Consider the following 24,182-nt stretch of genomic DNA (forward strand, 5'->3'; position numbering starts at 1 on the left):
AAAGATTTCTGTCAAGTTTCATTAATCATTACGTTGTAATAAATAACATTTAATCTTCAAACTGTGTCTCTCCTGATTGAAATACGATTGCGGTTGCCCCTACATCGTACAGTCAACGCAGACGTATAAACTAGGCTTGAGTGTTCTGTATGTGTTGTAGATCTGTGTATAAGTGGGAGTAAGAGCTCTGTCAATGTGAGGATCTTTGTTGTGAGCCAGGCAGGTGGAGATCGGTGGGTTGGCTGGAGGAACGATTTGGTCAATTGGGAGCGTGATCGTCTGATTGGCTGGCTCCTCAGCATCCTCCAGTTCAAAAAGAGTCTCAACTGAGAGCAAGTTTTCTGTCCTCTGCCTTTCAAATTAATATTTTCCATCTCCTGTGTTTTTATTAGAAACTCTGAGCTTCAGGGTGTTTTGTTTTATTGGCAAGTTTTTGGGTAATTCCCCTTGTTTGAGTTAGCAGTCATGACTCAAGGCTTTAGGTCCTACCTAAGAATGAAAGACTTTAGCCTTACCTCGCAAGACTTGAGGTTTTACCTTTGGAGAGAGAGTCAGTTTACCATTACCTCAATAACTCATGGATTAACATGTTAAATGTTGTTCGTTTTATGTGTACACAAACACAGAAAGTTGAGGTTTTATCAGGAGTTTTGTGTGGGACTATTTTTTGGCATAAGACTCCACTGGTGACGGATAAGGGATTTGAAATGATCTACTTATTTAGTTCCCAGAAAGACAGCAAAAATGAAAAATGTATAAATATAACAGAATGAAACGGCTCTAAAATTAATCTTTTTATGCCACCAGATGAAAGAAGGTGAAAACATTTACCTGGCACACCTGGAGCAGATGTTGAGTGTAACTTTGGCCTGTGGTTCAGGCTGGTAGGAGCTGCGTCCCTGACTGAACTTACTGCCGGATGGAGCCAAGCCCGTCACGCCCTCCATCCGCAGGTCATCCAGGTCCTCTGAGAGAGACAAAGAGACAGCAGAGGAAAAAGGAGGGAACCAAGGAAGAGGGAGACAAAAGGACAGTCATTAATCACACTCTGGTCGCTGTGTTGTCAATATGATGCTCGGTGATGACAGCATGCTGAGAGCCAAAGGAGCGAGCGAAGGGACGTCACAGTAAATAAACTTCCTCACTGCTGTGCTCCCTTACGCCCACGACAGGCTGAAATAAAAAAAAAAGTTGCATCATCAACACAAAGGCCTGTGTAATGTGGTGATGTGGAGGAGTTGGTGACAGCACAACATTATGTAGAAACAGGAAGCTAGCAAAGGGCGAAGAACAATGAAGCTGGCGAGTACAAAATGAGCACTAAGACAGAGAAGTTGGGTTGTCTGATCTCTCCCTGTGTCCTTACGAGCAAACACACAAAGAATTTCTTCCCTCTTGATTTTTAAAGAAGTCCACATGTTTCAGACACGCTAGTATAACTCCTGTTTCTCTCTCCGAGCACAGCTGAACATGTAGAAGTATGCTCACACACACACACACACACACACACACACACACACACACACACACACACACACACACACACACACACACACACACACACACACACACACACACACACACACACACACACACACACACACACAGATAACAGGTGCAGGTTAAATACGTTACATAAACTTTCTTTTTGTCTTCATTTTTCAGGAAATCTGCTTCATCTCAAGTACAGCTGCTCCCTCTTTCCATTCAATCCTCTACACATGGAAGAATTCAGGTTTGAAGTTTGGATGTGATACAAGACTAAACAGGATCATCAGCTATCATATCAGGGTTATAAATTTTCATCAGTGCAACACACGTTTCCTTAATGGACTCTGGGCCGGCAGGATTAAGTCTGAATCAAGCCAATAAGAAGATTTATGAAAGAAAAGCAGAGAAATATAAAAACATGGAGTCGATGTTTTCTGTAGCAGAGTGCAGGATTGTAACAGTTCATTACATTTGACCGAGGATCAAAGAGGAGAGTCTGAATCAGCCCGGCGATTTTGGTTTCAAGTGCATCCTCGGTAGATAAAACAAAGTGCAGAACTTTCCATGTTATGAGAATAAAAACTCAACCAGCACACCAACTAAGTCAGCTTCCAGGAACCCACTCACTTTTTAAACACACGCTGAATCACACTGAACATTTTGACTGGTCACCATAACAAAGTTTGTCCCATTCTTCCCGTCAGACGAGAAGAATTCAGGAGCTTCGCCAATGACGAGAGTCGCCTTCAGGACGTGCGGTATACTCTCTTGCTTTTTGCTGCCATTGTTGCTCTTGTACACAAAGTTCGTGTCGAGTCATTTGAGACCAACATTGATACTTCTTCTCTCTACCTGCCCCCTGGTTAGGGGGCAGAGAATGGGCCTCACACCTTGAAAGAGGAGAATGCATGACTAAGCACCTGGATTAGATAAGATGACAACTGCTCATGAACTCTCTCACCCTCCGTCCATCAGTGTGCTGCAAAGCCAGAAGAGCTCAACTGTCTCCTTTCAGTCTGAGGAAATTTACACACAAGCACCGAACTGATACACTACTGTGTGTTTTTATCCATTACAGTGTTTAATAGAAGTGGACATCGCCACACAGACAAGCACCCGTTGTTTTTGAACTACAGAGTTTTGCATGTTTGGCACTGCTTTCTTGTTTTTCGAGCTGAAAACGTCCATGTTTTCAAAACCAGTTGAATTCATGTTGTTACGTCTCTATCCTGATTGACGAGTCACAACTAAGGCAATGTGTGAACCAGAAGGTAGCCATGCACAGAAGCATACCATATTCTATAGTCAATTTCACTACTTTCTGATTAAAAATGAATCCGAAAGTAGAGTCGCTCCCTGTTGGCTGCTTCAGGTTTGAAAGCAAAAGGCTAAGTTCATACTCTCAGGGCCTGATTCATAAAGGTTTGAAAGGCCTCTGTGCCCGCTTAACCTGAGCAAATGAGCCAAAAAGACATTGTTTAAATCCCAAAGCATGCACAAAGGGCTAATGCTCCACAAACATTTATCTGAAGCAAAACAGGCGCTATTCCATTAAAATAACACCTAATTCACCAACACTGGTGCTAACAACCCCGCACTGTTAGAGTGGAATATTTACTGTCTGCAGAGAGTTGGTGCTAACTACACCACAGCGTTTTAAAGGGTTGTTACGCTAAAACTTTTCAGTTATCAAAACAACTCCACCTCTGGATGACCTAATAATAACATATCTGTACATAAAGGCTGTTGATATGACTCTCACATTACTATTATTATAATAATCAGCTGTTAAATCAGTCTGGAGCTGTCAGAGGCTCAACCTGCACATGCGAGCTGAGCAATAACGCATGATGGAGTGTTTATTTTTTATTTCAAATCCAAACGAGCTACTTTCTTCCAGCTCGCTCCAGGAAATAAGCTAGATATAAACTGGGAAATTTGAATCACATTTGTCATGAATTGACTCCTAAATAAACTGTATGGACTTCCCTTCTCCATCAGGCTCATTGCATATGTTGAAAGAATTTAGCGCCGTCAGGATGAGAGCACACAGCTCAGCTCTGCGCAGCACACAGTGGAGATATGTCAGCTCCTCTCAGTCACAATCTGGCGTAGAACTGGAGCAAACTGCACAGAGCTGCAGAACTTTGTGTGCTTTTTTGTGTCTTAATATTATTACAGCAATTTGTTTTATGATTGAGACCTTGAGTCGGAGCAGATAGCAATTGTGCATCATTTTCCCCAACTATCAGCGGCCAAGTTCCATTCTTAGTGATTTTCCTCCTCAATTCTTTAAATTTGAATCTTACACTGCCATGGTGAATTCATGGCGGGGATGGCACACTTGTAGTTTCAGGTGAATGTCTTACCATAATTTTGAAAGATTACAATGAAGCTCTGTGTCAATGTTCATGGTCTTCAGAGGATGAATCATACTAAATTTAATTCAAAGTAAAACCCTGGAAGTATGCCAACATCATGATGATATTACTACCTGCAGGTTGGAGTTACAGATCTTGACAACTTACAGAAAGACTGCAATTAAGTTTTGTACCCAGATTCATGATCCTCAGAGGATGAACTGTACCACATGTTGTGGTACTTTTTTCCGTTCATAGAGTAATTAATTTACATTTGTAGCTGTGAGTGCAATGTGTGGACAGCTATTGAATGATTTGCCACTTTCAACTAAAACGAACTAAAATTTTCACAATATTGTCATTACATCCAAAGAGATTTAGGTCCTGAGCACGGTCAGTAAGCAGTGCGTTAGACTCGACTTGAACAGTAAATAAATGTTAGCATCTTTTAGTCTAATGCAGCTCTAATAATTTATGTTGTTGCCAAAGATCCCAGTCATGTTTCTTTTGTTGTGTTTTGATGACTGACTGTCATGTCGGTCCTCTTACGTATGTTGTGTCCGGGCTGTCTAAGAACACGTGACATCTCAGTGTTTGGAGGAGGACAGATACATTCCAGTAATACCCTCAAGCAGGGCGATATTTAATGTCCATTCATCTCAGTGTGCTTCGGAGGGAACAGAGGAAGCATCCAGTGATTTGGGTTATTGCTGGTCGTGGGAACCCTGCTCAAGTTTAGGCCTTCACCTTTTCTTATTTTCTCTTCGTCCGTTCCCACTTCAACCCTTCTAACCACTCTCCCTTCTTTTGGCGGCTGACTAATGTGGCATGCCAGATTTCCTCCGGTTCACAGCCTGTGATACAAATCATTACTCGACACTTGGAAACGTTCACTTGCGAGGCTGCAGCTTTCATCAAACACCCAAAGAATAACAGCAAGAGGCTCTGACCCTGCACAGGAAAATGACCTCAGTGTGTGCAGCTGCTTGTCACCTCAACTCCGGCTTTGTCTGTGGGACTTGTTTCCTTCAGGTCAAGATAAAATGAGACAATTATAGTGAGAAAGACCTCACTGCCCGAGGGAAGAGACTAAAGACACTAAAGAAGGTCAATGAGGTAAACAAAGGCTCTTTGTCTGAGGTGCATCTCGTACAGAAAACAGATTAGACTATGCCCCAGAGAAATCTAGCAGAAGATGAAACACTCGAAAAGAGTCGACTGAAAAACAATTTCCTCCAAAAGCTCCTTTTAGTTAGACGACTAAAGAGAGGACGTGATTCAATTCACACAACATCAGTCATTTTTGGATGTGTCTTCTTGTCTTTGGATGCAGATAAGTCCAAACTCAACGACTTTGAAGCAACTTTGCTGGAATAAAGGGTGAGTGCAAAATAGCTAAAGTTTTGTTTTTAAGTTTAAATGTCTCATCTGGCTCACAGCAGTCTGAACCTCAGCCATGTCGTCCAACTCTGAACTTTCTACAGGGGGAGGGAGAGGTGACAGATGTCTGTGTTGACACCAAGCTGTGTCAGAGGAAGGCCCGCATGGGTTGCTAAAGAGATGAATGTGTGTGTCACGGGTTGGTGTAAGGGTGGTAGGATTGTAAATGGCTACTTTTACATGCACACAAGTTTTATGACGCACAAGTTCAAACCATGCCCTGATGACTCGAGGGCTGAGAGTGGCCACAGAATCTGGTTTTGTCAAAGGAAAGAACGGAGACTTAAATAGACTTTATTTTAACGTACATCATGAGTTTAAAAAGTCAAACTGCTCTAACCAGGTCACCTCGCTGTCTCAATCAATATGGCGTGCTCTTTCCTTTTCCATGTCCACTGACTTCCATGTACGCTCTACTGAGACAATTTTAAACATTTTACTTCAAGTGTCAAAACTCTGGTGACACTTGAAGTATAAAGAGCAACTCTATTCTAAAAGTTGTTCTTTATACTAAAAGGGTCGCTGGAGTTTTGACCCTTCTGGACTTCATTTTCCTCTCCGTGCACCTTGGAAGTAGGAGAAGTTATGCCAGAATCCTCCACTCTGCTTCAGCTCTTCACTGTACCACCAGAAAGCCTGTTGGTCGTGACGAACACATTATGACTGAGAGCATACTCTCCAGGTTCAGAATAGCCTCCTACACAATACCACCATGATAAGTTTACAGTGCATCTCCCATGAGACCAGTTTACCCTGAGAGCATGACAGCCCCGCAGGCCTCTGTCTAGACACAACAAACCGTCCGTCCACACTCGCCTGTTCATCAGCCCCGTCACACGTTTCCACTCCCTGGGCACCGGGGCAGCCATGCGTGCTCTCCGCTGTCTAACGATGAGACACGACAGATAAATTAAACGGCTCTGCACTGAGGGGGGTAGGAGGGGTCGTGGAGGAGAGGGGGGATGAATGGAAACTATTCCAGCGATGCAATCCCAACAAAAGGGTCGAAGCGATGAGGAATTCCGTGCCGCAATCACTCATTCAAAGTGAAGCCAGAAAGGAGAGAACAGATAAAGTGTTAGTGTGCTCCTCTCCAGAAGTTTCCGTGTAATTTAATGTTGTTTAGATAGCGGCCGACTGACTGGCTCTTTGCTGCTCTTCATTGGACTGAGCACAAAGCTGAAGTCATAATTAGCTGCAGGAATAGCTTAATATACACCTTCTTGGATGATGTGTTGACAGATGTATGGGCAGGAATCATCTGTGGTGCTACCCCACATGTGAAAAGGGGGGGGACGCGCACGCACACACTTCATCATCACCCGCACCAAATCCAAGGAATTTCATCAAGTGCTGTGAGTTATTGTGCCTCCTGTCTCTGAGTGAAATAATTGAATTTTCCATTCTTTCATGAGCAGTGACGACGTCTCGCCACATAACACTGGCCTCTAATTAATAGCCTGTAAAAAAGTGATAGATGGCGCACAGTCGAGAGCTGCTCTCACTCACACAGAGACCCACATGTGTGAGCAACGTACACGGTATAGATTAAAAAGGCGCACAGCACATACTCAACCCAACACGTATAGTGACACTCGCAGACCTCACACTCTTTGTGCCCTCACACACACATGCAGACATTTGCTTTTCATTAAACTCCCGAGCACAAAGCCTCCACACGGCGGTTAGTCGTTAGACGTCTTTGATGTGAGGCGCGGCAGAGACGCATTTGTTTGGCTTTGTAATAAAAACAATATTCCAACTAACATTTCATAATTATGTCTCGACTTTCAATAGCGCCCTCCTCCACTCCCGCTCTAAAGATATGTCTATTAGGCTCCGAGCAGCCGCAGCTCCAAGTGCGGCTGTAAAAACCCTGATCAGAATCAGATGGGGACACATAAGCGAGGGAACATCACAGCTCAGAGGCCCAAGGAAAGTCTTATCACAGACCTCAGAGCAAACCTCACTTAAACTCACTTTCACCACAAACGCTGCAGAGATTAGGACGTCACTGTAGACCCAACAGAGCCTGATGTCATAATGTTTTACAGCACCAGTCAAATCTGTTTTTACATTACAGCTGAACAAATATTTGAACTTTAATACGAGTCTACAGAATCATTTTTTTAATACACACGTTAATAAATATCAAAGTAACAGCCATCATCAAAGCTTCCACTAAGTGCTCTGTATACAGATTTCAAACACTTTTGGAAGGATTAAAGGGACATTTCAGTATTTTTTAAGTGAAGGTGTATGAGTTACATATCACTAATAAGTGTAGTACTAGCCACAATGGATGAAGCTCAGCTCAGCCCCCGAAATCAGAAACTGCAGAGTAGCAGCACGCAAGCTAGGCTGTAGCTTTCTGCAGATGGGGCCAAGTCTGCCACGTATTTTAGCTAATTTTGATATAGTCCAACCTGAGTACTCATTTCAGTTTAGGTGTACAATGTACTGAGACACTTTTAAGCACTTAACCTAGAGGGTCAAAACTCCAGCGACACTTGTAGTGTAAAGAACAACTTGATTCTATAAGTTGTTCTTTTTACTAAAAGTGTCGCTGGAGTTTTTAGCCTTTTAGACTTCCTTTTCCTCTGCATGCATCTTGGAAGTGGGTGAAGTTGTTGCAGAATCCTCCACTTCACTGTACCATCAGAAAGTCTTTTTTTTTTTGTCACTACTGTGGGTGCAACACAGACGTGCTCTCCTGCCTGCATGGCACTGATCAGCTGTTCAGTCTGCAGGCTTTGAAGAGACAAAAATACAACCAAAGTAAATATTGAGTGAGTCTGACTGCGCCAATGAAATGCAGAATCACATGGACACCTTTATAAGTCTGAGTTTACAAAAGAAAAAGTTACCACAGGCAGACACCTCTGTGCTAACTAGAGAGCAGGAGAGATCCAAAGATACCTGGTGGTGCAGGTGTGTAAACTGCTAGCTAATGCCGTCGAAACAAGAAAACGACTTCCTGTCACGAGTGAGACTTTGTAACAACAGCGCTTCTGCACCTTTGGGAATTAAGATATACAATCAAGACTGCAATCTGCAATGCTCCTCAACCAGAATCCACTGCCATACTGAACGCCACAGTTGGTTTCCGACTTTCTTCAATATTCAGGAGTTAAGTAATCCATGAAACAGGGACATGCCTGCACAAGAACATTCTGCAGAAGCTGATGAAAGAGGAGCAATTCAACAAAGCAAAAACGGTTTAGCAGTGTGACTGGTTAATGTACCGATGTTGGATTCTTTCCTTTGAGTTCAAACAGAGATCACTATTCTCACTACTTTTTGTTTGTGATAAACACATGGATACAGCAGCACACACACACACACACACACACACACACACACACACACACACACACACACACACACACACACACACACACACACACACACACACACACACACACACACACACACACACCGCAACCTGACACAGACAGAGATGTAGCTCAACAACTGCAGCCACTAGTACACACAATGACTACTGATTACACACCAATTACAGCATAAAATGACATCAACCTATAACTCACTCGTGTCTTTGTGCTCTAAGTCTTCATACTGCAGCACACAGGAGCCAGACGAAGATGATGTAACCTTTTCTAACTCTTCAGATAAAGCTGCACACCACACTGCTGGAGGCCTTAAGCCAACCAACACAAAGCATCAATAGTTCTTTATCATCCCTGTGTGCCCTATCTGCAATCTGCTGCTTCTGTCTGGCTACAGTAGCCACAATACAGCATCAGTGTGTTCAATCAGCTCCCTTCCTTTCTGATAATCTTCTCCGTTCATCTAAAGCGCTTACATACACAGGGATACGTAAGCCTGCTGGTATTAGGCCATGCTCTGCGTAATGACTTCTGCTGTATTTATGGTATGATCACAGCAGTCCACTTGGCTATTGATAATTGTTTCCAGTAATGCCGGCGTAATACTGCAGCAATTTGCCTCCAGATTAACATGTCCATGTGCACCACGGAGACTTTTACAGGCATCAAATTGGACGCAGTTAAGAGTTTTACGGGGGACGTTTTTTCAGCATCAGGCGTGCAAAACTTTCAGAGCTGAACCGCCCGGCTCTTCTCAGGATTGTGTTTCAAGTTTAAGATTTAGTGCTGAAGAAACTCCCACCACTGAAATATATGTTCTCATCTTCCTCCTCCTTCTCTTTCAATGCACCACAATGATACGGCTATGTTGTTGTTGGTTTACACTGTTTCCACGGCAACTGTTGTGTCTCTGGTTGTTTGGGCCATGGGGGTGATGGGAGAGTGTGTGTGCAAATGTGTGTGTGTGTTTGATGCAACTGCTGGCGTCAGGACGTGCGTGCCTTGTCTGCTAACTCCATCCTCTGCCTCAAGCCATCAGAGGGATTGACACAGAGAGCTCTTAGCCACGCTAGCATGCAATCAGACACACACGGGGATGCAGGGTCACGTAGCACAGGTCACATGATGTCACAGAGTTAGATGATACTCAAAGTGTTAACAGTGGAGTGAAGTGCTTACTAAAGTGCAGTATCTTCAGTATTAGTGAGTTTGACTAGTTAATACTCTGATGAGGGTTTTTGTGTTGCTCTGGGGTTCATGACTTTGTTCCAAATTCAATGAAACTTGTTCCTGTAGTTTTAGAGAGACACAGTCTGGACCAAGCGACCAACTGAACTGCCTGCCCTAAAAGCGATGTTATTAAATGGACAAAAGTAAAAGGGAATGTTTTGGTACTAGACCTGATGAATGTTGCCATTAAACATTTTATTTGAAGTCAGACAGTGTGTGGGATTCTTGCAGTTCTAATTTGGTTATTTCTTCTCCCTCCTCTCCTACGCACCCGTAATATAAAGCAGATGTGTGAAGCCTTTTCTTCACTATTAAATGGACAAAAAAAGATAAATATCACAGACTGTTTCCTCTTTGTTTTAAATTTGCAGCCATTATAGAAGCGCTCTAAACGTGCAGTCCTTGTTTTGGTCAGCAGGGGGAGCTGCACTGTTTGCAAGAAGAAATCAGAGTAGGAGAGGAAAGAAAAAACATTTCCCTGATGAGTTTACGTCCACAACAGCTGAACTACAGTTAGTTTGTTTTTATGAACTCTAGATAGAGACATGACTTCCTCTTGTCCATAAACGGTAACTTGTTGTTTTTTACTGACGGCACATTCTAACATGTTTTTATTAACTAAAGGTTGATTTTATTTCTATCTTGTTTTTATTGATTGCTCATTTTTTGTTTTCATTGAGGGTTACTTTTTAGTACTGAGCACTTTGTCACTTTTGTCGTGTCTTGTCCTGTGCTGTCTGTTGGTTGTTGTATAAAGGAGGAAGACTCACTGCAGAAAAAATCTACCTACAGGTACAAATAAAGTAACCTTGAACCTTGAACTTCTGCTGCCAAAAAAACCCCCAAATGAAGCGTGTTTCATCACAAGAGAAAAAAAACAGTTTTTCTGAATTAACAAGATACCGCTAACGTATAATCCCAACAGCACATCACAGCCACACAAGAAACGCTCGGGTTGTTCAGTTTGATCCAGTTTCTTTCTACTCTGAGTTTAAGACATTGAGAGATACTGTTGTCTTTAAGTAGTGTAGATGGTCATAAGTGTGTCAGCATTGCACCGCAGGCACATTAGCACTTTGCATATGTGAAGACGTGAATCTTCACCTGATCTGCTGGACGTTGCAGAATTTCTCCAGGATCAGCTGAGCAGATACGGCGTGCATCATGGATACAACAAAATGCCTCTGACATGCACTCAAGCAACTAAGTTATGACTCAAGAGACAGTCAGACAATTGATGAAAACACTAGATCTCTCATTCATTCAGAAAAACAGAGCAGATTTTTATTCTAATAATAATAATAATAATAATACATTTTAATTTGGGCGCCTTTCAGATCACCCAAGGTCACCTTACAGATCATAAAAGCATACATCATTAAAACATCATAAAAACAAACAAACAAACAAACAAAAAGTAATAAATAAAAACTCAAAACTAGTGAGGTGCAGAGAGTCCAGTTTAGAGTGAATATGCCAGTTTGAACAGGTGAGTTTTGAGTTGGGATTTGAATGATGTTATGGAGTCCGACTGTCTTATGTGTGGGGGGAGGGAGTTCCAGAGTCTGGGTGCTGAGCAGCTGAAGGCTCGGGCACCCATAGTAATGAGGCGTGATGGTGGAATTGTTAATAGTCCAGCAGAGGTTGAGCGGAGGGAGCGGGAGGGAGTGTATTCATGAAGGAGGTCACGGAGGTAAGTGGGGGCCAGGCTATGAAGAGCTTTGTAGGTGAGGAGAAGGTTTTTGTAATGGATGCGGTATGGGACAGGGAGCCAGTGAAGTTGGATGAGAACAGGGGTGATGTGGTCAGATGATTCACTTATGTGAATGCTTTAGTTGCTGAAGCTGAAGGAACTTAAGTGACTGGCATCATAGTGGCCTCGTCCACTTCTCATGAACAGTGGAGATGTTCACATGGGCATGTATTTTTGATAATTAAACTACTTCTGTTTGATGATTTTCACAGGAAATTCCAAATACATAGCAGGAACTTTAACTTTTCTTGTGCAGGTAATCTCCTAAAACACACACATTTCTTTCTCCCATGATGTTAATAATAACTGCTCTGCTCTTTCACCTCAGAGAGTTCTTTAATAGGATTAAGATAATATTCAGACCTCCATGCATTCAAAGGCAGAGTCCTTAATCACCCTTAGAGGTGAGAGGTCAAACAAACCTGAGACTCTGAGGGTGGAAGAGTGTTTAAGAGACAGTGAGCCTCTTTTTACTGATATACATTTCTTAACTATGTTATTGTTTCATACCAAAGATAAAACCCTCACACAAAAGAGCCACACACACAGTGTAACACATCTACCAGACACGGCTTTATTCTATGTATCAAAGACCCCACACAGCTTTACCATGCCCTCATCCTGTCCCTGTCAGATCCTCAATGTCACTGTGAATCAGCGAGCGCTGGTAAAGGTACTCTCACATCATGCTCTCCTGTTTCGGTAGTCATGCCAGAGAGGGTCAATGCAGTAAAAAGGATCTGTGGACTCACGCAGGGGGGTCTGATACCTGATGTTGTTCACACTGAGAGAGGCTTTGTTTCTTCTCTGCATGAAGAAAAGTGTATGAGCAGGAAAAACAGGAGGTTATCTGACGACATGATGAGTGTGAGTGCTTTAAAAAGTATTCACTCTGTTCTATACGATGCTCCTCAAATCCTCAAGGGAGCAAAATGATGTGATGGTGCCTGGTGTGTTAAAATGAATATAAGCTATAATATCCCAACATTTAATAATAATTTGCAGATCTGATGTAGAAGTGTGAGCCTTTCTTGTTGCCATTTTCACAACACACACATCTGCAAAAATGTTTGACCTCTCACACGTCTGTGAGGAAGAAAGCTCACGTATCAGATAGAGATAATATACACAATGTACTTTTGAAAAGTGAAAACTATCTCTGCATTTGTCCAGTGAGTCTTCTATAACCATAAAACCCACAGGCATGCAAATAATACTTATTCTATAAACACAAGCAGATTTTGAAAATTCAACGACTACGTCTCTGAAATGGAATACTTCCACCAAGAATGACGAGGAACAACTTAACAGCGAGGAACTGGCTAACTCATCTCATTAAGTTACCATAAAACAACAGAGCAGGGCCAGAAACAGGGTGTTTCTCCCCACACTCTGAACTCAGCCTGCTCCTCATGTCACATCACTGCAAACTGTGGTCTTACCGCCCAGCTGAAGAAGGAATCTTAATACTTTCCAAGGCTTTATAAGAACATGTGAGTCATGTTCATTTTCAAAACGGCTGTGGTTAATATTAAGCAGCACAGAACTAATGAAAAGGACCGGGCGAACACACAGTGCCGTCCTTGAGAGCAGCGAGAGAATCAATAAGACTTATGCCCTAAGCTGATTTTTTGGTTTCTTCTTTTGGAACAATCTGAACAAAACAAATCCACCGTAAGTCGTGTCTTTGGTTTTCATAATTGGATTCAATCTGGAAAACCTCTGCGAGCAGTCATCCAAGAGGATCGTATTAATTTCTCATGAGCTCCATATCCAGGTGCTGGCAGAGAGACACCCAGTGAGGAAAGCCCCTCTCTGCTCAATCTGGAAATACAGACTGGTTAATAACCTTCTTTGTATCCTCTAAGCCTGTTTTTATTACTCACCTTATTCTCTAAATGATGTTTTTGTTGCTACACGGCAGGACAGATGACGCTCCCCTCCTGCCTCCCATTATTTACAATCTAATATCTTTAGTATTCACATCAGACTCTTCGTTGTCCCTTAAAGGTTTGGACTAATAAAACTGAGCCACCATGGGCCCTACCCTTCTCACTAACATGACTGCTTTTGTTTGGGTGGTGTTGATTCGCCTGCATCAGCAGTCAACACGTACGAATGCTTAAAGAAAATTAGCAGAGGTATGAACAGGGTTACGCACTGCTAATGATACAACAGCATCACAGAGATAAACACTGATGATGTGCTGCTGGAGTCAACATATTATCTCATGCACAGAGCATAACATTTTTAAAAGCAAACTCAGGACCTACCTTTGTAGTCTCACTTTTAAATGAGTTTATTCATATGACAGTTTCATTTCACCTTCCTTTCCTTTATTTATTTATTTAATATCTAGTTTAAATTTTAGTCACTTTTTATTTTAATTATTTATTTTAAGTATAGAATATTATGTATTTAAATGTTTTAATATTTTAGGGTTTATTATCTTAGAAATGTATTTTATTTTGGTAAGTTTAATTTCCTGTGTTGAGTTTCAACATCTTATGTTCCCTCATTAATATATCATGACTGTTTCTTCAGGTAGTTCAGCAACTTCTTTTTTTTCTTTTTCTTTTCCTTTTATTTCTATATGTATATATATATATATTTTTTTTAATGTATTTCATTTTAAGTTGTTTTATGTACAGCACTTTGCCTTACAATGTCATTGTATGAAAAGTGCAATATAAATGAAGTCTGGTTGATTGATTGATTGATTGATTGATTGATTGATTGATTGATTGAGTGATTGAGTGATTGAGTGATTGAGTGATTGAGTGATTGATGGGAGAAGAAGTCACCTGTGCACATTTCTATGCACAAACCTGCATTATTTAAGTTGTAAACATACTTGCAGGTTTATTAATTTAAATAAAAAAGCAGTGTTTAATTGTCCTTTTGTCTACTGAGGTTGAAAATATACTAACATGACACTCTAAGAAGTCACCAGTGTTAAACTCTTACTTACTCTTACTCTTGCTCTTGATATAGCTCTATCTTTCTAAACAGAATCCACACACAGCAGCTGTAGTATCAGCTTTGAACCACCAGAGGTCACCCTTTGCAAAGACTTAGATGGATCACACACTCTCGTGTTAAAGTGACCACACTGCTGCATCCTAAAGGCCAAAATTAAAACTCTGAAACACTTTATATCCCCTGAGGACATTCAGGCTTTACTGCTGCTCTTATTCAGGATCTAAGCACAAAGAGTAAAGGAAACAGGAAGAAGAGAGAGGATGTAAGTTATAAATACAAGACGTAAGAAATACAGTATGAGCTTGATACAAGATGGAAAGAAATGTAAGCAATACGTGCAAAATGTTGCACAGCTGAAAATAGATCACCACCAAGAAAAAGGATTGAGAGCTGCACTTAGGCAAATCAAAAATATGATGACAAGAAGGCAGCTACATGATGAGAAAATTAGAAAACAAAGAAAATGCATGCACAGTCAGGACATCTACTTTACACTGAGACCTAAGTTGATCAAAATTAATAAGAAAACACATTTTACGATCATCATAAAAACAATCCTCCCTAAAGCATCCAGAGGTCATGTAGCTTCTCCTGTATGACCATGTTACAGAAGGACATTTGAATCCACTGATTCACAAAGTTTGCTCTACTTGGAGGAGAGACCTTGAGCAAGTCATTGAATCCCTGCCGGCTGCAGGAGTGCACCTGACCATATGTTTCACCTTCACACAGACAGCAGCATGAAATGAGATAAGTTTCTCCTTCAGGGATCAATATACTATCACACAATCAACAGGGCTGCCAGAGATCATCAGTCAGTGCCCTCATTTTGAGCGAGGCCCAGAAACTCTCCTGAGTGCCACTCGTTTCAGGAGGCCTGGGTCAGCACATGCTGCATGTTAGCATGGCTTTAATCAGCTCTGCAGCAGAGAGGGGACACTCAGAGTGACAGTCAATGAGAGGCGATGTCCCTGCAGAGAGAGGACTGAGACAGGCTTCATCAGAGATCAGATATGACCTCGCTGCGTTATTTTCTTGGATGCCCAGGGCTGTGGTGTAAAAGATACTGGAGGAATATGAGTGAGATTTAGAGATATGATCAGGGAGAGCCTTCAACACCTTACTTTATGGCTGAATCTTTCACTATTACTGCTGTCCTGGTTAATACAATTAATTAAAGAGGATAGACTTATTTAACTCAAAATGGAATCAGATTGACAAAACAACTTCTTTAGCTACAGGAAACAGCTGCAATGTGATAGTATGCCACACGCAGTGTGTGTGACCGAGCTAAAATGTACAGGCTCTTATTTTGGTGAACTGAACGGCTCAGTTTGCAGCTAGTTAACGGGAACATGAGCAAATTTCAACCTGGCCATTAAAAGTACAAGAAGATCCAAGAGTTATGGAGAGTTACCTGATGTGTGTTTTACGTCTACCGAAGCCCAATTTACAGCGCCCGGCAGGAATGGCATGTAAAGGAAATTTATGAATGAATCAGGACAGATCCCAACTTGTCTGGATTTAGAGAGGTGTAGCTTTTTGAGAATGGAAAATAGTATAGCATGCTGTGTGTTTGCTTACTCAGTGTTTCTTTAGCATTAGCCCCCTTATTTAGGGGATGTTTAAACCATCTCAACCACATCTTTTAGCAAACAGGTTTCCCCTGTGTGTTTGGGTGTTAGAGTCAGAGCCTTCAGAAAAACATTCAGCTGACAGATTTCATAGTTATCTGTGTGTTTCTAAGTTTTCAAAGCTGCAGATTTCTTCTTTTTTTTAATTAGAATTTTCTTGGCTTTGAAACGTAACATCTGTCTAAGATTTCATGGTCGAGTACAAAATTTAGAAAAGTTTAGAAAACAGCAATGATTGAGGGTGAGGGACTTAGGCACAGGAGGCTCTACTGAAAAGAATATGGTGCAGCTAAGCTTGTACAACACTGACTGTACGATACAAAGTGAAAGGACAAGACTCCATATGATGGGATGAGACATATGGTGTGATATGACATGATGGGATTGCACTGCAGGCAGGAGAACATGCATGTATGTCGAGTGTGCAAATGGGGAAAAAACAAATGTGCTTTCTGATGGTAAATCTAAGTACAGAAAAATGTCTCAGTAGAGTGTACACTTAAACCGAGGTGAGTGCTCGGGTCGTTGTCTCTCAAAGTCACAACAGGACACTGTAGCCTAGCTTGCGTGCTGTTTGTCCCGGTAGTTTCTCATCAGAGTGTCCGAGCTGACCGGCGTTCATTGTGACTAGAAAGATTCTGGGGACACGTAAGTCATTTAACCCCATTTCAAAAATACTGAAATATCCCTCTAAGGAAACATTAAACTTAACTTACGTCTTGGATTCTTGACATGCCGCACACTTTGTTGCCTTCACTTTAGTATTAACAAATAAACAACAAACAACGATCCATTTGTAAACAGAAGCACATACCAGCTGTTATAAGTCAACTGTCAGAAAAAGAGAATCACTTCTTCATCTTTTTACACAAATTTAGAAAAACTTAACAGCTTTGATGTATGAGGTATTTACAGACTCTGTAAAGGTAACATATTATAAAAAGTGGCCGACTGATATGGGTTTCTAAATGGCTGATGCCAATATCAAGAAAGCAGGTTGTCCTATGGCCATTGATGTTTAGTTCATTTTTTTCCTTGTGTTTCATGCCTTGGTTTCCCCGTGTTAGTTATCCTTTGTGTCCCTTGTGTGTTTTGTGATCCATGTCTCTTTTTATACTTTCTTGTGTACCTTAGTTTTGTCTTATGTTCTCTGTTTTGTAGTTCTGATCCCTGTGTTTCCAGGTTAGTTACTTTCTGCCGTTGTGTTTCCCTCCTTTTTGAGTCCCCTCATTAGTCTCACCGGTGTCCTGTGTTCCACACCCGTGTTGATCACTCTGTGTATTTAGTTCCTGTTTCCCCTGTCCCTTGTTGGATCATTGTACATCTTCCCTGTGTTTGTCTTTCTTGTGTTCTGTATTCCCTGTGTTCTTAGTGCTCTTGTTTGTCTGTGGATTTGCTTATAGTAAGTTTAAGGTTGTCTATCCTGGGTTTTTGTTATTAAATCTGTTTTATTTTTAAGTCTGCATCTTGGGTCCTTCTCCTTTGTTTTCCCACATCATGACAATGCCGGATTTATAATGCTGATGTCATGTTTTTATTTTTGTTGCATTCTATATAATACAACAATTAAACAACAATAACATCCTTTATTAAATGCACATTCTAATCTAATAAACATGGTTATTTTGGCAGTAACATGTCTTGGATAACTTTTAATTAATTAATGCACTAAATACAGAAATACATGGAGTGATGCTTTAGATTTCAGAACATGACAGAGATTTATGTCAGAAGCAATATTAAACTGCATTATACAGTTCATCATAACAGTATACATATCAAACACCATCCAGTAACTGCTTTAGATTTGATGTGCTGTCATTTCATATGGAAAATGTTTTATAATTTAGTGGGACGTTAGCATTGATGGACAGCAGCCACAGTGACGAGGCTGCCTGCAGAGTTCTCAGACATTATTGTTTTCTTTAATCGGCCTTGTGAGCGCAGGAATCGGCCGGTGCAGATTATTTCTGATATGCCATTCAATCAGCCAACCGATGAATCCATTAATGTCTATTAAAAATATGTACAAACTTCTTTAAACTAGTAAAGAGAGCTGTAGGACTTCAAGGTTGATCAGACTAACAGAGCGAAGCACACACTACTCATTTACTAACGTGCTCTAAAGTTGGATGTTGTTACTCTTAAATCTGCTAAAATATGTTCAAAGCATAAAACTCCTAACTGAAGCTATGGTTGTGTAAAATAAGAGAGAGCTGAGTATGAACATCAGGGAACAAAAAACAACAGCCAGGAGAAAAACAAAGAATAGATGTATATCTGTCAAACCTGAGAGACCTGTAAACACAGGCTGAAATAAACCACAACTACTACTTCTACTGTTCCTTCACATATCTAACACTAAAGAGAATGAGGACAATCTTTCATGTCGGCTAGACTCTGTGTGTACACGTGTAAGTCACCCTGTCACAAAGAGACACATCCCTCTGGATGACCCTGATGAAGAGATTCTGCTAACAAGCCATAGTGCCAGCACGCTGTGACAGACGAGAGAAGAGCAGAGACGTACGTAGAGTTTGTGTCACCACAGCAGCTCTGACAAGACCAGGGAGATGCTGAAGTGCTTTAATTGGGCCTGAAGTTGTAGATGCTGATATGAAAGAGAAAAGGTTGTGGGTTGTTATTCCTTGAAAAGCACTGTACGTCAAGCACTCGTTGGTGCACCTAGAAGACAGTACTCCATGTATTAGTTACGGCTTTCCACAAGTCAGATTCAGATCCTGTCTCCTTTGTGGCAGTTGTTTTATGTGCAATTGTCTGCATGACCTTCCTTTATGACACAATGATAAGATACTGTATGCAAAGGAACCACCCTGCAGGGACAGATCTCTGCACAGCAGACTGTGCACAGTAAGTGGGGTGAACAAGTGAGACAGAGAAAACAGAGATGGAGAGCTTTAACACTAAATATTCCAGGCAGCAGATTCAATGTGGCGTGAGGCGTGAAGCGTTACCTCCTGCTTCTACACAGACTGCTGAGTGAAGCCAAAACAAAACCTCACGTCAGACACTCTTTCCACCCGCTCTGTCACCTGCTTACACGCCTCATGTCTGCACATGATGGCATGACAACATGTAAACACACACACAAACACTCCCTGAAACATACTGGGAGTGAATATTCAGACTCAGTGACTTCAGAGCTCCTGGCCTCATGATGTAAACAGGAAGCATTGTTTCCTTTAACAGCTCTTTAGCACTGCACATAAACTCACTGCTGCTCTGCTCATCATTCTCACACTACACGTTGTAAGGAAGCACCTACAGCTCTGCAGTTCTGCCACAGCTCCCTCTAATGTAGGATGTCCCTTTGTTTTAAAGGGAAACCATCACTTTAGTTTAAATAGATCTTATTATTTTCACTAGCAAGGACCACACCATCATCAGGATGTCATTTGAAAAAGATTTATTGATTTAATAGGAGCACTGATTCTGAATTGACGTTGAAGTTCTCACTTTTACTGGTTTGGGGAAGCTTATTAGGGATGAACCCCCCTAAGAGCCCTGTGTATAGAAAGAAAGAAGGAAATAGGAAGAAAAGGGGAGGGAGGGCAGAATCTGAGAACGAAGGGGAGGAGATGGATAGGTTTGAACTTATTAGAGAACCGGAAGAGGCGCGGTTGAGGTGTCGTCCTGCTCCTGAAACTTTGCTCTATAGCTTCACTAAATAAAGGATGTGTTCAGTAAGTGCTCTCTCACAGCTCTCAGGGAGGACGTTTAAACATCCTGCACTTAGAAAATACAACAAGCTGAAAAACACTTCAAAATAAACACACCAAGAGTAACTAAGGGGGCATGATCTCTCAGTTCAGACCACTGATTAGCTCTTTTTTTAGCTTGTCCCCCCAAAAAAAAGCATAGTGGAAAAATGTTACTTTCATAAGGACTATTTCAATATTTCCTTTACATTAAATTATTCAAAAACCAAGGGCGTATGGTGGGCTTGAATGTGTCAGTCTTCAGTGGTATTACTGGGATGGTAGTAGGCTGTATAAGTATCTCTTTACGCTTATATTTACACTCAGCCGCACCAAAGTTTCAAAGAAAACAGACCCTTCATCCAATTTTAAACGATATGATCAAGGTGTGCTTTGATGTTAAAACATACGTGTGTATATCTTTCTTTCTGGCTTTGACCCAATCTGGGGAAAGTTTAATTTGAACCTTGCAAATATGATCGAGGCTTCCAACTATGGGATTAAAATGGCTTAAGTACAATTCAGGACCTCTACTCAATGACCTTAAGACTTCCCCTATCAGCCAGATTTAACATACTTAAGAATCACTTTTTAAATATCTGCAAATAAGAACTTTTATTTTCTCACTTTCTAAACCAGATAACTCAATGTTAGAGAAACTGATGAACAGAGGATATAAAGAGAGTGGTTTCATTTGGTTACTGTTTAATTGGTTAATGTCTGGCTCAACAACAACCTCAGAGTCATCATTCATGGCTTGTATAGATGGATGACTTGCAGGTAGAAATATCAAATGAGAGATGGAGTAAAACATGCAGAAATGCCCAAGCACAAACACAAATACTTCCCTCAACCTTCTTCAATGTAACTGGTTGATGCGTTTCTATGTGACTAAAGTAAACTGAACTCTGTTTTAAGTGTGGTCTCCTAAAAGGAGCAATAATACATTGCATATGGGAATAGGACAAGATAAAGACTTTTGGAAGTGAAGTGATGGACATGATTAAAAAAGACCTTCCTAACCCCTCACACAGAGAAAGGAAGTGTTGATCCTATTTCTATTTCATTCATGTATATTCTGTTATAAGCAAAGATGCAGGTGTGTGCGTGCATGTGTGTGTGTGTGTGTGTGGGGGGGGGGGTTAAACAATGGATATATGTTTTGCACTTAAACCAGTTCAATCCCCTGACTCAAATTTAGGACTCAACTCAACTTGTAGTCGTCTTTTGTGCATGTTTGTGTGTCGGTGCTCCAGCTGTGCACTCTCACATGAACTGATCCTGAGCTGATCAACCACTCAGACTTTGACAATGCGTAATGGTCGTCCCCGCTTTCTCACAGCAGAGTTTGCAACACAGAGGTGCTGCTTCGTCTCTGACTAGCAGCACCTAGGAGCAGAAGAGTGCACTTATGTTTTTATCAAGAGAAAGTGAAGCTGTCCATTTCATTACTCCATCCATAAACATCTGAAAGGCCTATCAGGAAACTTCTGAATGCTAACTGTGCAGGTGTCAAGCTTCTGCCTCGGGTGTTTTCGAAAGGAGCCTTTAATGACTCTGAGCGCTCTCACTGCAGTAAAATGCCATTACTCTTCTTGTCTTCAATTTCCTCACAAACATCGATCTCACATTGAAGTCTGAGTCTTTCCCACACTCACACACTTGGAGTATGCAGGAGCTGGGCGGACACACACTGAAAGGCATTCTTCTCATGCCACATGGATCACGGGTCAACAGAGATCTGGTAGTAACCACAACATCTAATCAACATGTCTGATTCATTCAAGTCCACAGCTGTTTGAAGATCAGTTTCTCCCAGTTTTCATGATGTTTACTCATCCTGATGCATCTAAGAGGAACACTATAAAACCTCACATTAATCGATCGTCTACTCTTCTTATATGATGTGTTTCTACCGTCATTGCTAAGCTGCATCAGAGGTAAAAACTCCAGCATATTTAATCTGTTATCCAGCACAAAAGAGTTTCCTAATTAAAATAAACACAGACAGTGTGAGAAACATCAGGGACACCTCGCTAAAGAGCTCGTCAGGACTTTCTGTTAACTTTCATTCCTGTTACCGTCACTAGCGTTTGATCTTCTCAGGTACGGAGACGTTTCTGACGCCGCCTCAAAGCATGAAAACCTTTCCTGCTTGTGAAACACACACTGAAGCCGAAAGTAATGTCAGAGTAGTTCTAATCACCATCATCACTTTGAGACTTCTGCAAAGTTAACAGATTGATTTATCAGAAAAAAAAAGGTATGAAAGATGGAAACGCTCATTAGCACTATGAGGAGAACGAGCCCTTTAATATGCATCGTTAGACCCTGAGTCAGCTTACTCTAGCACACACTCTGACACACATGTAATCACACACCTACAAAGTTTTAGAAGCTGCTCAGTGCTTTGATTAAAGCTTTTCTAAAACCCTGATTAACACAAATTTATGATGACATACTGCTCATTTGTTTTTATTCTTCACATGTGGAAAAAAGAAACCTTACCCAAAAGCTCCATGGCGTCGTCCTCATCCTCCATCTCTTCCTCTGTGATGGATGGAGCAGGGCTGTGGACTGAATCGAAGGAGTCCTGGGACAACATGGCTGCCAGGAGCTTCTTGTGGTGCTGCTGCTGCTCCCTGAGCCCTTTGCTCTTTGTTTCCATCTTCAGACTGAGGAGGAAGAAGAGGAGAGGAGTCAGAGGGATGGAAAGTAAAAGCTGCAACACTTTTAAAAATGTTGTCAATAAACAAACTTCACTTTAAGTTAAATGTGTCCCGAGTATGAATCCGCATCCGTGATTGTGCTCACATCCTCTCCCTCTGATCTGTCAAACCTGAGTCTCAGAAGGTCAGGCTGTGCAGCAGGTACAGAGCCTGCCCTCCCCTCAGAGCTCAGATGTGTGATTACAGGTTAGGTTCTTGTTGACAGCCGTTTCCTGGTTGTTAGGGACTAAATAGCAGCAATAATTTCCAGTGGCATGCAGGTGCAGAACAGCGTGCTATAAATGGTTAGCAGGGGAGAAGGTAAGGAGGGTTGATTGCTCTGAGGTTAGCAACGCAGAAGTAGTCATAGCACAAACAGAGGGCTGTTAGCATCAGAGAAGGTATGGTTAAAAAAGCATCCAGATCAGGAGCAGGAAGAGGGGTTGAAGGGTTGAAAGCATTTGTTGTAGTTGAAGTTTTAAGGTAATAATCACATATTAAAATCTTAATTTATGGCAACACTTGATGATCTGTCAGTCAAAGAGTTCTTGCAGCCTCATGTTGAACACAAATCAAAGGTTAAAGTTCAAATTGCACTTTTCGTTCTCATGTGGAACATGAGAACAGAAATAATGTCTCTTTTCTTTATTCTTTAAATAGAGTGATATTGATCCTGCAGCACCTCTTTAATGGAGACATGGATTCCCATCCCGCTGGCTGAGGGCGTGGATCAGAGAGGCGGAGGAGTATTCGTGTGATGCTAATCTCAGTTTAATGACTTCTATTTACAGATAATGAGGACGGGTCATAAGATGACAGAGAGACACTTATGATGCTTCTGTGATGATTCAATCTGTTTATTTGGACAAGGTGAGGCGGTTCATGTTTCTTTTCGCCTTCATTCAACAGTCTGCGGTGGTTTACTATTTAAACTCAGATGTTAAGTTAGCAAAACAGTTCCAGAGACAGATCGAGGAGAAGGAAACTGAGTCCAGACAATAAGACTAAATAAACCATCTCTCTGGAAATGTTTCTGTTCTGTCACAGGTGATCTGATCCGCTCGCTGCCCCTACGCACTCTGAAGCAAATGACACAGAGGGCTATCACCACCTGTCAGCTCTCCTTATGGTCCTCAGTGACAGGTCGGCCGCTGGATTTAGAGCCCGGAGCAAGACCATCAAAAAACAAAACAAGGAAACCTCCTGAAGAAAGAAAAGAGGAAAATCGACTTGTGTCACCTCACGAGGTCAAAGACGTGTTTAAGTGTGAAGACTCCAGTCTGACATGTCTCCAGTGGGTAATATACTTTCTGTCTGAAAGTAGGACTGGGGGGTAAAGTGAGTGTTTTAGATTTAAGGTAGAATAACATTGTTTTTGTAGTGTTAAAAGTTTCTTCCTCACAGCCATCAGCTCACCTTTTCCTCTTGTCCCTCCCTCTTCCTCCTGCCCCTCCCCCCCTCACTCACAACAAGAAGTCCTGTATGCAGGGACAACACGAAGGAAGATGAAGATGG

General features: G+C 41.6%; 1 protein-coding gene across 1 annotated transcript in view; it reads right to left on the minus strand.

Moving 5' to 3' along the window:
* Positions 1–24,182, minus strand: part of c17h8orf34 (chromosome 17 C8orf34 homolog) — a 76,322-nt gene that overhangs the window by 26,994 nt on the left and 25,146 nt on the right. Inside the window, exons 7-8 of the mRNA XM_034706715.1 lie at positions 22,468–22,634; positions 832–967 (exon numbers count right to left, since the gene is read on the minus strand). Of these exons, the coding sequence (XP_034562606.1) occupies positions 832–967; positions 22,468–22,634 (303 nt within the window). The remainder of the gene's footprint in view (positions 1–831; positions 968–22,467; positions 22,635–24,182) is intronic.

The sequence above is a fragment of the Notolabrus celidotus genome, chromosome 17, assembly GCF_009762535.1.
Source record: "Notolabrus celidotus isolate fNotCel1 chromosome 17, fNotCel1.pri, whole genome shotgun sequence".
Lineage (NCBI taxonomy): Eukaryota > Metazoa > Chordata > Actinopteri > Labriformes > Labridae > Notolabrus > Notolabrus celidotus.